The 14,988-nt window shown below is 40.0% G+C and overlaps 1 protein-coding gene across 10 annotated transcripts in view; it reads right to left on the minus strand.

The window, feature by feature from the left end:
• The window catches only part of eya1 (EYA transcriptional coactivator and phosphatase 1), a 57,726-nt gene that overhangs the window by 21,955 nt on the left and 20,783 nt on the right, over positions 1-14,988 (minus strand). The window contains exons 1-7 of one of the 10 annotated variants that reach the window (XM_026362983.2): positions 14,643-14,905; positions 7,128-7,255; positions 6,528-6,593; positions 5,213-5,290; positions 3,334-3,400; positions 2,872-3,017; positions 1,975-2,112 (exon numbers count right to left, since the gene is read on the minus strand). In XM_026362983.2, coding sequence (XP_026218768.1) covers positions 1,975-2,112; positions 2,872-3,017; positions 3,334-3,400; positions 5,213-5,290; positions 6,528-6,593; positions 7,128-7,251 — 619 coding nt within the window. In that variant the 5' untranslated portion in view covers positions 7,252-7,255; positions 14,643-14,905. Of the gene's footprint in view, positions 1-1,974; positions 2,113-2,871; positions 3,018-3,333; positions 3,401-5,212; positions 5,291-6,527; positions 6,594-7,127; positions 7,420-8,993; positions 9,212-14,642; positions 14,906-14,988 lie in introns of those variants that run through there. The other 9 variants (XM_026362982.2, XM_026362985.2, XM_026362981.2 and 6 more) reach the window with 9 other exon arrangements.

The raw sequence follows: 14,988 nt of genomic DNA on the forward strand, positions 1-14,988 counted from the left end.
CAAGTGAAAGTCCAGCAGGACAATGAGACCGAGACATGGAGGGGTAATTCTGCAAAGGACAACAAATTAGCCTAATGCACAGTTCAAACAGTCATAAAAGCCCTTACAGGCAGGGTTTGAGGGTTGCTGTGTGGAGAACAAGGAGCCACATAAAAGCTGGGGGGACCCCTGCTAGCCCAGTGAGAATGAGCCCATGCTGTTGGGAGTGGTGGTGCTGGTTATAGTAGGGGTATAAAGAGGGGGTCTTGTGGTTCCCCGTGGGGCATGTTTTTTCTCCCTCCCCCTGTCCTGCTCCAGTTAGTTCACTCACTCAAAACCAGACATCATCCCTCCCTCCTCTCCTCCTTCCCTCCTGCCTTCTGGCTCCACAATTGGAAGTCCATTTGCTTTGCTTGATCAGTCCCCTTGCCATGGGCTATGTCTATCATCAGCGCACAATATTTGTAGCAGAAGTTTGTATGCCCCACTTGGGAATAGACTATCAAGTCCAGATGGGTCTCTCCTTTTAAAAAGGCAACCGTGGCTTCAGCTTCTCCAGCTCACACCGCCACTGGGACAGAACGCTGGAATCCAATTATTCACCTAATTAACATCTGCTCACTCCCACAATCGGACAATCTGTCCATCTCTTTGCACACCTCTGATGTTTTAGGCTTTTTTTTCTGACCATCCACGACTACATAAGCCACCACAAGGCACTGCAAAGCTGAGGTGCACATAAACGGCTCTGCATACTTGTAGATGCACAACTTTACTATGCACACACAGCTTCATGGCATCAGATCTTAAGCAAGGAGCAAAAACATTAATCTAATCATCTTCCACCTTGACAGCTGGCCACAGGCTTGTGGCAGGGACACTGACAGAGTGGGAGAGTATCACATGTGGAAAATGAGTCTTTGGTTGGGACACCCAGGCCTGAGGCAGGCAGATCAATAGGCCAAAAAGAGTAATGATGATGGTGTGGCGGAGGGCCATGCAGCATGCCACAGTTAGGGAACCAGAATAGTGGTCAATCTGTCATCTAACATGGCTGTCAATTACTAATGCACTTAACGCTACGTGGGGCATCCAATAGCCAGAGATAGTGGGAGAGAGCGGGGAAAGACAGAGAACGACAGAGTAAGAGCATAATACTTAGAAGATGAATGGGCACATAATACTGTCATCGTGAGTTAAACCACTGAGGGCAGGATAGCAGCTTGTGCATTCTGCTGCACAAGCTCCGTCTCTTGTTCCCTTTCTCTCTCTCTGCCTTTCCTTTTCAGGCGCTCAGCTGCATGCTGCAAAACTCTGGCTGTGGCTGACTGTTGTTGGTTAAAAGGAGTGGAAAAGCGGCTTCCCCATGCCACATCTGCTGCTGAGCTGGCGTTATTTATTGTGAGATGATCTGGAGGCTTTTCAACAACATGTGGAGAGGTTTCTACTGTCACATGTTAGATATTACAGAAGATAACACATACACTACGCTAGCTGTTAGATAAGGTTCGAGCCTGGTGCAGGTGCTGCCAGTGATAGAGAGAGTAATAGAAATGCTACACAGCAGGAGGCCATTTAAACTGACTGGATAGAAAGAGCAAAAGAAGGTCAGTGCAGGGGGTGCAACAACTCATCTTTATACCTTTTAAGGTTATAAATCTCTATAGTCTCAGCTCTTAAAAAATACAAAGATGATCAGAGAAACAGCAGAGGGGAGTGACACGGCTCTGCTTCCTAAGTGCCTACCATTTTTTCATCTGTGGTGATTCTTTCAAGGAGAGAGGAGAGGGAGGTAGCCATCGTGGCAGCATATAAACTGCTGGGATACAACTATATTCTAGGGTGAGGACAATGCCCATGTTATTGATCCGGGATCTATTTGGTCTAATCTTTTTTAATGAGGCAAATAATCCTTATTTGGATGAGCTAAGTAGTGAGACACCAAGACTGATTGTGAAGATGGACAGATAAAAAGACAATTCATATACATCTCACCCTGCATTTGGTAGCTGTAGGGGGCCTGTCCTGTCTGTGGTGTGGTGAAGCCGGAGCTGTAGCTCAGGAAGCCCGTCTGTCCCGGAGATTGGGACTGGCTCAGACCTCCCTCTGTCTTTATGCCTGCCCACAATGGACCTAAATCAGTTAGTGACACCAGATCGGTTTGATGCACAGACAACAGTCATCACACAAGTTTCAATAACACTAAACACAGCAAAGGGTCACAGCCTCTGTCTGTTAGTATAACATGATAATTAGAAAGGAAAAGCGCTGATTACCTGCTTACAGATTTTTACTAACGTCAGTTGTTATAGAAATATTATCTGTTACTGTCATTAAAATTATCTTCTAAGATATGTAATAAAATTATAAAACATTTTGCTTGTTTTCTTTTTAGTTAAATTGGTCCATTGCTTATAATAAATCAAAACAATGCTGTTTCTGTGCAACGGTAGGTTCCAGGATCCCATTCAAATAAACAGCGTAAATTCCTGCAGATATTGGACAGTCTTTTGGGGTCAAAATGCTACAAAGACTTTGGACAAATAAAGCCTACATTAAGCCATTTATACTATGCTTTCGCTTGCCATGCCAGAGGAAACCAGTTCTTGTTTTCAGTAATCTTTCAGATTTATCAGAACAGCTTGACAAGCAAATTCTATTTTATTGAAAGAATGGAGAATATACAGGCACCAAACAACAACTCAGCATGTGTACTCCTTTTGCTTTAACTGGATGAATTATGGGAACACGGCTTATCATGAGCAAGGAACAGGAATGAAACGATTAGGTTGAAACTTTCTCTTTCTATGCAAGCATACAATTTAAAGAACACTAACATTATTAGCAAGACATGGGAAGGTTAAGGTTTGTATTACTGAAATCAAATCTTACCATAAGCTGGGATGCCATACGGCTGGCCAGGCTGGGGGTAGCTAGCATAAGCTGCGGCCTGCTGCATTCCTGTGGTGTACTGCGTCTGCCCATATGCAGCCATATTTTGGGATGATGGGGTAGGAAGAATGTGAGGATATGTTCTGCTATTTGAGAAAAGAAACAAAAGACAAAAGTGAGAAAGGAAGGCCGGAAGAAAGAGGAACAAGCTTTACTCCCAAACGAACACATTTCTGTGACTTCATTTTAAACACCAAGCCAAGCTGAAAGATGCACAGCATCACAAAGGTCAAATACATAGTAAAAGATAATAATTACAACAGATTTTCGAATGTGTAAGCAGCAGTCGATCAGGCAACCAAGGCTGATCTGAAATCCCCAGTCTAGCAGAAGGATCTAATTAAAGATCCAAATGAAGTTGGATGCTGCTTATTTTATAAAGAAAAATAAAAGAAGCCTTACTTGGAAGGGTAAATCTGTGGAGAGAACTGGTGAGTTTGTCTTGGGCTGAAGCCACTGGTTCCAATAGCTGGGAAGAGTTAAAAAGAAAAGAGGGAAGCACATATTTAAACATCAAGAAATAAGGTAAATATTATCTTTTGCCAACAGAACCTCTGGATTCCAAGGAAACAGTAATTACATTGCATTACTCTATTTATTTCTGTAACCTTATTTGAGGTTGAAGAATGGAGAGCAATAACGAAGTGAAATAATCAGGTAAGAACATCAGGTTTTTCTGCTGACCCGCGTATCTCTGAGATACTTCAGGGCTGCTATGACGACCGCTAGTGTAAACACACACAGGATGGTCTGATTCAGTCTCAGCCTGTGGCTTCAGTTGCCTTGAGCCTTTCAAGCCACAACCACATTGGAAGTGACATCATTGATTGCAGGTAATGAGCACTGCTGCATAATCATTCCTTCATTAAAGGCACAACTATGTGGTTCCGTGGAGATGATAACTTGTGAAAGTTTAGCAACAAATAACTGAAGTAAACTTGTTTTGAATATGCAGAAAGAATAATCTAACACAAATGGGGTAGCTCTTTCAATCTTTACTATTAGGGTTTTTATTTTTAGAGAAAAACCTCAAACTCTTCACTGTTACTTACTCCTCCAATGTTACTTTATTAGAAAAAGGTAACTAAAAAATCTAAAAGTAAAAGTAAAAAATACAAAGTGAAGTTGCAGCGATACAGCCAGCAAAATGTAATTCTTTAAATTGATGCTTACATTTAAAAAAGATCCATTAGCAGTTTTAAATCAGCCAATCATCATTTGGAACGAGAATGCATAATTTATCTAATAGTGTCTAAATTTGCAATAAAACAGCAGACAGAGGGATAAATTAGAATAATCTGCACTAATTCACTGGTAAAAGACTGTTTAACAACAATAACAGCACTTGTACTTAACTGCAGCAGAGCGGCACGGTTCTGAAACATCTGTCTAATTGGTCGTGACATAAAATAAAAGATTTGCTTGTGGGGGAGCACTAACTGTATGTAACTGTATGCTGTAACCCTCACACACGTTATTAATATTGAATACTTTTCCCACATCAGCAGCACCTGCCACTGGACAAAACCTGCTCTTCTGAACAGAGCTTTGGGTTTCCCCATGGAGGATATGGGGTATAAGATTACAAAATTTCATTAATATTGTCAGAGACAAAAGTCATACCACTGATTTGTGCGCTGCTAGTGTTAAAGTATCAAGTATTTCGTTAAACAGTTAAGCAAATTATGGAAAACGCTAATATAAAGCACAGTTAAAGGTGGTGCTATTGATATATTTTTACAGAAAATGTAGGTTCACACAGATACTACTGAGACTATAAAAACTATTACTTCAATATTCAATATATTCCGAGGCCTTAGTTTTATTTAGCAAGCCACTGTCCGTGTGTGTATGTGTGATATTCCTGTGCTGAGACGAGGGTGTGAAAACCCAGACTCTGACAGAGCGATAGGGTAACAGCCCAGCCCAGGGCCACTGGGACGCCATGTCACTCAACTGTACAGACAGGCTCAGTGCATTACAGGTCACACTTCAGTCCTCACTGGCATGGGAACCAGCGGAGTTGACACACCCGTGCACGCAGACAGTATATTAATATACTGACAAAGTTAAGGTAAAATCTCTTAATCTTAAACACCCACCCCCCCTAAGCACACACACACACTATATAGTGGCATTTTAGCTGCAGGGACACTTCCTGGGGTTATCAGTCATCCATCAATAGGCTCATCTCTCACTAATTAGTTCTGAAGCTGTGTGTGAGAAGCAACCAGACAGACAGAGGCGTGCACACCCACCCACAACAGTCCTCTCTACTCACCTGATCCTGAGAAGCTGTCTAGAGAGGTGTCTGCTACCGAAGTGGCGATTTCACTACTGCTCATTGGCTCGGTTTTAACTGCAAACAAAGAAGCCACATTGTCACCAAATGCACCAAATCATTGTCTGGAAAAAAGAAAAATAAAAAACAATCAGATTAATGTCCATACCAACATCAGTGATGCAGATTTTCACATTCACAAAATTATGTTTGCAAAACACATCAAAAAGCAAAATATAAACAAAGATGCAACCCTAACCCTAACTTTTGTACTGTTTTTGCAATAATGCAATATTCCACATTACATTTGTTTGGTTACATTTTTTCTATATACTTTATTGTGTTTATTTGTTTTTGATTAAATCTATCTGATGGTACAAGAAGGTTAGCTGTGCCCTTATTGTTGATAAACCGGGAGAGCAGCAGAAGCATTTTACATTTAGAAATGTTCATCTTTTAAATAAATTCATTTACATTGCAAAAGCAATATAAATGCAACTCTAATTTCAGTTAGAGCTCCACATGGACAACTACAATTGAAATGTCAAGGAAAGGTATGGTGCATAAAAGTGTAGGGAACGCTGTTTGACCTTGGCTCTATTATATAGCTCTGCAATAGATTTACAGATACAATTTCACAGCTATCTGACAGCTCTGGAATCTTTGAAATCATCCATTTCACTACAGGCGAGCTGGAGTTTTTTTTTTTTTTTTTTCTGGCAAAACAAACTGACAATGTGGGCAAGGAGTCATGCTCAGTGCAATCCCTCATGGTTGAAGAAGCCATTTGCTGTCATGTTTTACATGCTTCTGCTATGCTTGTTCACTGCAGAAGCATATGTTGATGAGGGGCAACTTTTTTTGAACACACAAATGAAAAAAATACCGGTAAGGTGCATGCATTAACTAGCACACACTGAGATCACATAGCACACTCACAATAATCTGTATTTAGGAAACTGCATTGAGCATCCAAATAAAAAGAAAATGCACAGTATGCAAGTTCACAATCTGAACATTCATAAACAATGGACTCAAATTCAGTTGGCGTCAAACCATGCTTGGAAAAAAAAAGTTACAGCAAATACCAGAGATTCTGAATGAAAGGAACAATAGATGAAGCAACTTTATGATTTTGCAGCTGAAAAAGTACTTTGGGGATTTTGGTAAAAAAAAAAACAATTTCAATTTCTTCATGACTGAGATGGTGGTTAAAAAAGGGAAACTACAAAGAGTCCTTTCATTCTTGCTCTCAGTTGAGTTGGGGAAAACACCAAGTATTGTCCTTTCATTATGTCACCAAGAGAAGACAAACCTGCAGCGGACTGTGAGTTAGAACCTAACAACCAGTCTGCAGTGGTAAGCATTGTGATGTTATCACCTATGGGAAAGAAAGAATGGCAAAGGGACATATGACAGTGTGCACCACGTCTAGATGCCCTGTGTCATGAAGGCACTAAAAACTCAAAGCTGAGATTAACCTGGAAATAATGTGTGAGAGTCGCAAATATTTTAATAACTTAAACTTGTTTGTGACATGGGCACGACTGCTTCACTAAACAAAGGCTCAGATTTAAAGCACAACTGAATCACCTGAGTAAATAACTATGTACTGTAGAAACCTTATGCAAAACTCTGTCATTTCCATGCTGTGGGCTTTGAATAATTACATGGATACTTAAATACACAGCTAATAGTCATTGGACAACAAAAACTAAGGCAATGGATTGTTTAAGCTAGAAATGTTAGGGCAGCAAATACATTGTAATATGACATGGATTCTCTCCATTCTTTTACTGACCCTGTAAAAAAATAATAAAGCAAAAAAATGTAATTATAATTAATTCTATCACCATTCTTGGCCTTTTTCAAAATTTAAAATGGCATATAGGTGGAGGCAGCGCGGCACACATACCTTCAGTGCCATTGGGTGTCATGGAATTGTTATTGATGTGTGAGTTGTCGAGGTTGGGACCATTAGGAGATTCACTGCTTCCACTTACTCGGCTGTGAGGACTGGCTAGATCCTGCATTTCCATAGACCTGACAAAACACACACACATGGACACACCAAATCAAATTACACATATCACTCTGGTTTCAGGGAAGACACATAGCTCTGAAAAGCAATGCTGTGTGCACAATATGCATAATACAATAGTCCAAATGTAGGTAAATAAAATGGTCAAGGATACTACAAAGTAAACAAAAATATTATAGGTCAGTAAAAGACATATTCTAATAAAATGACATTTAAAATTTACAACTGATGCAACTTTACTAATTGCTTTTTTTTTCAAATGTATTTAACACATGACATTTTTGTGACATTTTTTGTCACAAAAATAAAAAAAAAATATATATATATATATATATACAAGGTAAAACATGACAGAGACCCGCGTATCCACAAAGAAAAGCTGTGTGGGATTCAAAGCTATAATGAAACGAACAGTAAACATCTTGACAAGATAGTTTCCGATTTCTCTTGTTACAACAATCTCACTATAAGTCAACTGTTTACTGTCAATTTACTCTGGTGTGTCTTGAAGCAAAAATGGTCTAAAGTGTATATTGCTCTGTGTGGTATCAAAGACTGTTAACAGATGTTTGGTGGTTTGAGGCAATGGTTAATGTGCCTGTTAAAAGTGCAGCACTCAGCTTGATTATAAGAACCATTGCTTTAGTGATGGGCAGATGAGGAGCACATGAGGCATGTGTTTGCGCTGGCAGCTCCTTAATTGTTTCTGTGTTTATACAGAAGACCAAGCCACTGAAAACATTATTCTATCTTCTCATTTGTGCGCTCAGAGGATTTGACAATTACTGACACTGTAGCAGGAAGAGGGCACAAGTGACTCGAAAAGTAAGGCCACAAACTCTAGAGCCCATTTGTCTCTGCCGCTATTTTGATTGCAATAGTGAGTTAATGAAATTAGAGCAAAATGTTTTGTGCATTATTCTGTCACTTCCAATTATGTTGCAGGATTCTGCGTATCTCTGCTATTGATAAACATTGGTGTTTTATGCAAGGCCACAAAGATAAATGCTAAAGTAAATCTTGAGTAGCCTGAGTGCTATCAGATGGCACGAAGAAACCAGAATTACGAGATAAAAAGATTACATTCTCATGTGCTTTTGCTGTACTTAAGATTAAATAATAATGTTATGATATTATGATACTTTGCAGTACAAATACAGGCAAATTCAGTCCTTTCTTGCGGTTCAAGTCAAACCTCATTATTATTATTAGAAAATATATTTTTTAAACATTATATTGCAACCAAAAAGATATAAGAAAAGATAAAGTAATAAAATATGTAAAGATAGTAATCAAAAAACAGTTTAACAAATGGCCAATACAAACTCTAATAGTGGAAGCTGCAATGTCCTTTTCCCAAAGGTATATTAATTTACCCCTGCCCTAAAAATATCACACTATCCCAGCTTACAACCACACAGACATGTAAATATGAGCAAGGATTGCCCAGAATAAACTAAACTTCCTCTGCATCTGACACTCTCTCTCTCTCTCCATTTGCCCAAACTTTTTTTCTCATTAGCTGATGGCTAAAAAGCCTTCACTTTGGTCAACCAGACAACACAGTAGAGAGAAGTTAACAGTTGTTTAGCCGTGTCCAAGGCGATCTCTGACGCCGAGCAGAGGGCTGCTTGTCTCTGATGCAGCTGGCGCAGGCTCAACTGTCCTCTTACCTGGACCTAGATGTGGCTTTGAGTCCTCTCAAACCACACTCCCTTTCTTTATTCTGTCTCCACCTACCCCAGCAGAAACAATGTCACTCCTTGTTACTGCAGCTCGATGTCACAGTCCAGAGCCATCCATGACACAAAAAGGCTTGTCTGAGAAAACATTATTGTTGCTCTGGAGCAGAATGGGAAGCGAGGGCTAGCGGGGGAACAGAGGCGCACATTGTCTCTCTCTGAGCCGCAGCCCTGCTCCACTGTTGTTTCCTCCTCCAGGTCCTCCCTCCTCCCTGAGCAAGGGGAGAACAGCCAAATGACGGAAAGGTGATTCATCATTGGTCTACGACAGCTGCAAACTGGATTAGCCCTCCCCCAATCAACATGCAAAGCGCCTTAGCCAAGGTAAGCAGAAGGGGGGGGTGGGTGGAAGCGGGGATGAAGGAGTGAAGGTAGGCAGAGGGGTGAGGGGTTGGGGATAGCAGGAGCTGAGGGGCAGCGGAGGGTGGAAGAGCCTTCCCCCCTTTCCTGCTTGAGGTAGCCTGCTGCTGGAAGGAAGATGGGACTTGTTGAGCGGAGACAAGTCAAGCGTGACACCCCTAGCATCTCCAGCAGATCTTTCATCTGCAATTGACACTATCTGAAATTTATCAGCATTCCCCCTTCCCAGCATACTGACAGGTCCTAATGACCGTCAGGGCTGCTTCTTGCGGGCCTGCCCCAGCCTGGGGCCACGGCACAGCACAGAAATTCACAACCTCTATACTATACAGTCTATTCACAGTGGACAGAAAGGCAGAAAAAGAGCAATACACACACGCCCACGCACATTATACAAATCTTTTGTTTCTTTGTGGCAACACACAAACTCATGTTTTTTTTTTTTTCTCGAAACACACAGAGACACATAACTCACGCTTGTACGTCCGCATGTGTACACGCACACACACACACACACACACTCTCTCGCATAGGGCACTTCAGAGGCCCCCAGATCAGTGGTGCAAACGCACATACACAGAGACACACGAAGGGTACTTTAGAGGCCCCCAGATCAGTGGTGCATCTCAGACAATGATGGAGACTGGAAACAAGAACATGGAGAGCATATGGAGCCACATATGTTTCCTATGACGCTACGAATGCCTCTATTACTCTCCTTTAGCTGACAGTTACATTTTGCTGTTCACTCCCGCTCTGGTCGTCTCTCTCCAAACATCAAGCAAACCTATATACTTGCATGGCTATAACACTACATTAGACCTGACTCCAGCCCACCATGGGTATACAGGGTCCTAAACAGGTCAAAGGTATTCAGCTGGTCAGGAACAAGGAAAAAAAAAGAAACATATAGAAGTCTTTTATTATTTTTTTTTAAATCCTGGCCTGATTTTTAATGGTTGACCGTTTACATGAGCCAGGGAAACCCGAGCTTCATGATCATACGTTTTTTTTTTCTCAACAGGCTTTTCTCTTCACACCAAGGCGAAGCTTTCATGAATGCAATTCCAGCTTTCCAATTTCCCCATTCTCCCACTGCTTACAGTACAGCCATCTCAGGAAAAATAATCGTTACGCTTCCCTCTCACTTTATAAGCTATGGACAACAGCAATGCTTCCTCATGGCATTTCTCGATATTGAAATACGCAGAGGGGGTGTAAAAACTAAAACAAATATCAATGGAAAAGAAAGTCCACAGAAGTAAAAGCCATACAGATGAAAGAGAAACAGATTTTGCCACAGCACATTAACAGCGATCACAACCTTGGGGGAAGTTGTGGAGAGAGAGTGTTGTGGTGGTTTGATGTGGTGGTGTGTGTGTGTGTGTGTGTGTGTGTGTGGCTGGTTTCTCTGCTCAGCAGTGCAGGGCAATGAAGCCATCACCATGCTGGTGTCTCGGCCGCTGCCAGCAGGTGAAATCAGCCAGGTGAGGAGAAAGAGGAGCAGCGAGGAAGATGAGAGAGGAGACGGCAAAGATTGAAAAGCAACAACAAGCCTTTCTTCTGCGATGCTGTATATTTATTGTTTTAAAAAAGGGCCTACATTCCCTCTGTTTGATGTGCTTCTTAGTTCAACCTGAACTGTCAGGTCTTTGAAGCTAACAAGAACAAAGCCTGGCTAGATGAAGCACTGGAAGTGTCATCAAGAGAAAGAGGAAGAAGAAAGAAGAAGAACTGCCACAACACGCTTCACTCACAGTTGTTTGCTGGCCCCTTTGCTTCGCTTTACTTATTCTAAGACCTGCGTTTCCAAAGGTAAACACAGTCAAAGCCAAGCTTTTAGCATAGATCATCTCAGCATGCAGGCTGTCTGACCTGGCACAAATTTGTTCTCTTCTCCTTTGCTTCACATACTGTATCTGGGTTTCTATTAATGCAAGGATCACCCATTTTTATATGGAAGACTGGCTTAAAACTATTAAATAATTAGTGTCAGCAGAAAAATAAAAGATGTGAATATACTTTATTTCTTTATTTCCATTTTCCACTCCCCGTATCATATTTAACAGATATTAATTTTATTGGGCAAAGTCCATAGACCTCTGGATTTTACAGACTACAAGCCATGTGTTGTGAGTTACAACTTTAGAAAAACAATATTCTAATCAAAATCAAACTTTAACACACCTAATCCCGATTTAAGCTGGTCAGCTGAATCCACATGGTGGCCCAGGAAAAATAAATCCACTCACAAAGAATGTAGATGCAGACAACAATTGGACACAGATGTGAACGGAATTAGGCGCAGTTTACAAAATGCTACACTTCAGTTGTGTTTCTATATGTGGCTGAAAAAAAATGACCGCTGCCAAGAAATGCAACATTGAATAACGTAGAGTTTTAAGACAACTGCTGCACAAAATAAGAAAAATAATCATGTAATGCTATGTAATTCTGATTAATGAGAGCATGTTTCTGACTTGTTTTCTGATAAAATAGAGCAACATATTTATTTAAACTAAATATTACTAAAATATAAGAACGTTTACCAAAATATATATTTGAATAATTTTTAGATAAAAACACAAAACATTGCTTTTTATATTTTTCATATTCCATGCGTGGTACATCTATTTGCACTGATGTACTGTAGAGAGATTTATTTTCATGCACAGAATTCAAATGAGACTTGCAGTGACAAATTATGGAAGCACATGGTCCTTCAGATACAATTTTAAAATTTTGCACTTGTAATTAAAAGCACAAATATTAACAGACGTGCTGATTGTTGGTTCACAATGTGTCTTTCTCATTTGGCTCAATCTGACATTTTGCTCCAGTAATTCGCTCAATAGCTGCATTAAACCTGTTAATACTGTGCTCTTCAACCTTCAGAATTATTTCCAGAAGGCAACTTCGACTTTGAGGGGCCATCAAACAAGATTTAAGGCGCATATTTTATCACAAGCTGCCTACCGCCATGACCTCCGTAGAATGTGGGAGGTTTTACAACACAAAGAAAATCCAGGGACCAATCTTTAAAAAAAATGATTATATAGTTTATATTTATACTCTAATTCTCTCAAATATGAGACAGTGATAAAGAAATTATTTTATAAATTATCTAAGAAATAGGTGAAATAATAAAATTGCTAACATTGCATAATAATTTTAAAGAGACAAACATTTTATATAATACTGTAAGTAGTGCTGTAGTACTATAGGCACATTTACAGTACAATGCAATTAATTTAAATACAATTTCTATTTATTTTAGTAGTTCACTGGTTTCTTTACTATTTCAAGAAATATAAAAATACTGCTATTTACAAACAAACACACAAGTGGGTATTAGTGATTGAGGACCTGTTCAGGCACTCAACAGAAATCTTTAAGCTCATTTCCTGCTCTTTCAGCCACATATTCCAGATCCAAACAGTGGCGTGTTAACAAAATAACAGCCCATAGTATTTAGTAAACAACTGCTGCCCACTAATCGCCCAGTATGGGCTACTTAACAGGAGGTCCCTTATTTCCTCCTTCTTTCTCTTGGGCTCTATCTCCTGCTCTCTGTCTTCCTAACTAATAGCCAAGTGAGACCAGATCAATTAGCCCTTTGTGTCTTTCACCATTTTCCATCTCCCCTCTGAGAGAAGAGGATAAGGGCTCAGTCGGCTAGACACATCCAAACGGAAGGCATCAGGCCTTGGGCAAACAATGACACCGTCACTGCCGACCACTCCTGCCTGTGCACACTGCTGCTGCACATGCATGGAGCTCTGAACTCAGGCAGAGATACCCTGATCTCCTCCCAGCACAAAGCAAATACACTGTGTAAACAGCCCCAAATCAGGCGGCTCATTATCTGTTAATTGGATAAATAAGGTTATTGTGTGAGTGAATGGTTGCAGCAGGCGGTCACACACACTGTCATGTTTGTCTACACGGAGCGGAGGCCACTCTGCAAGCAGTCTGACTCACTAGGCTATCCCAACCACTCTATTTATACTCTTTCATCTACTAACACACACCTTTCTAAACACCAAAAAGGGCAGGTGTTTGAAAATGACAGGAATTAGTGGATGAAAAAAAGAAAGAGGAAAAAAAAAAACAGAGCACAATTTCACATAGATGAAATTCCCTTCACACACACACACACATACACACAGAACTGAATAATTCCCTGACTTGTTATGTAAACCTGTGATCATACACAGAACATTAAACCAGAACATCCTTCAATTAGAGAAGCCAGTGATTAAAGTGTGTGAGTCATCTCCACTACACGTCAAATACTGGCGAGTGGCGATGCAGCGCGGCCGGGAGTTGAGGCCTGTTGTATTGGTCAGACGCTGAGCGCCTCTAAGGTCTCCTCATAGCATTCCTGGCCTCAGCAGATGGCATTGGATGTCAACTGCTTTAACTGTGTCGGTTTTGTTTGTTCTGCCAGTCGAAAAGGGTCTCCTGCAGGGACCAGCATGTTTTCTTTGCCTGGTTCAAAATGTAAAATGGGCCATGCAGATAAGGATGCCATTTTTCCAAAAGGAAATCTGGATAAATTTGCACCCATGATGTTTTTGTTGTTAATGAACAAACACATTTTTTGCACGTTATAAATAAAACAGATAAAATTTTGAGTTAATTTTTTAAACTAAATTTTCATCAGTTAAATAAAGGAAGAGAAATTATGTTGTTTTAACGATTTCTGAGCTACAATACAAATAAAGATTTTTTATAAAAATGAGACTTTTTCTAATCTATTTACTTACCTTAAATACTCGTAGGATTTTGTTGAAATTATCATATGTATGGTTCATAATAATTTAAAATAAAAAAAAAACATAATATTATATTATTGTAATGACTTATCCGGAGGTGGATGGCATTTACTTCCATTTAAAATTAAAAGTAGGCATTTCTTTAAAGCATTTGTTTATTTTTTTGATATTTATCAGTGAGTTACTTCTAACGTGCAGATTACAGCCTTCATCCATTTGACATTATTGTCATAATTATTACTATATAAACAATTCTTACAATAATAAATGTGCATTACTGTAGAAGCTATTTTAAACCTTACAATAAATTATACTATAAGTTTGAAATTAACGTGCTATTGCAACCACTCTGCTGACATAAATGCTTTAATTGAGAATTTTATCCTAAATTAAATGTTAATAAAAGAAGCATTTCACCACACAGAACCTCACACACACGAAACCTCAGAGAAATGAAGACAAGTCAGCCAACAGCTCGAACACGCTTTAGAAATAGAGGTAATACTCACTAGAATTATGGTTGAATCCCTGTGTGTTTATCCCTTCTAATATCTTCTTTTTAAAAGATCTTCTACACACAGACTGTTCAGTCCAGCAGAACGGACAGCGAAGTTTCTGAAACAGCTCTTCAAGTGGTGGTAGAATCTGCAGCACAACAAATGTAAACTACAAGACTACTTTTTTCTTTTTCATTTTAGGTGTTGGAACCCATGGAGCCCGGTGCGGTCTCTCAGGAGACTCAATCCTAGTGAGAAAGAGAGTTGTCCGATTACAGCTTCAGGCAGTGACTAGTGAGTGTCTGAGGGAGAGGGAAAAAAAGAGAGAGAGAGGGAGAGTGAGAGAGAGAGCGACAGG

This window comes from Anabas testudineus, chromosome 2 (genome assembly GCF_900324465.2).
Source record: "Anabas testudineus chromosome 2, fAnaTes1.2, whole genome shotgun sequence".
Classification (NCBI taxonomy): Eukaryota; Metazoa; Chordata; class Actinopteri; order Anabantiformes; family Anabantidae; genus Anabas; species Anabas testudineus.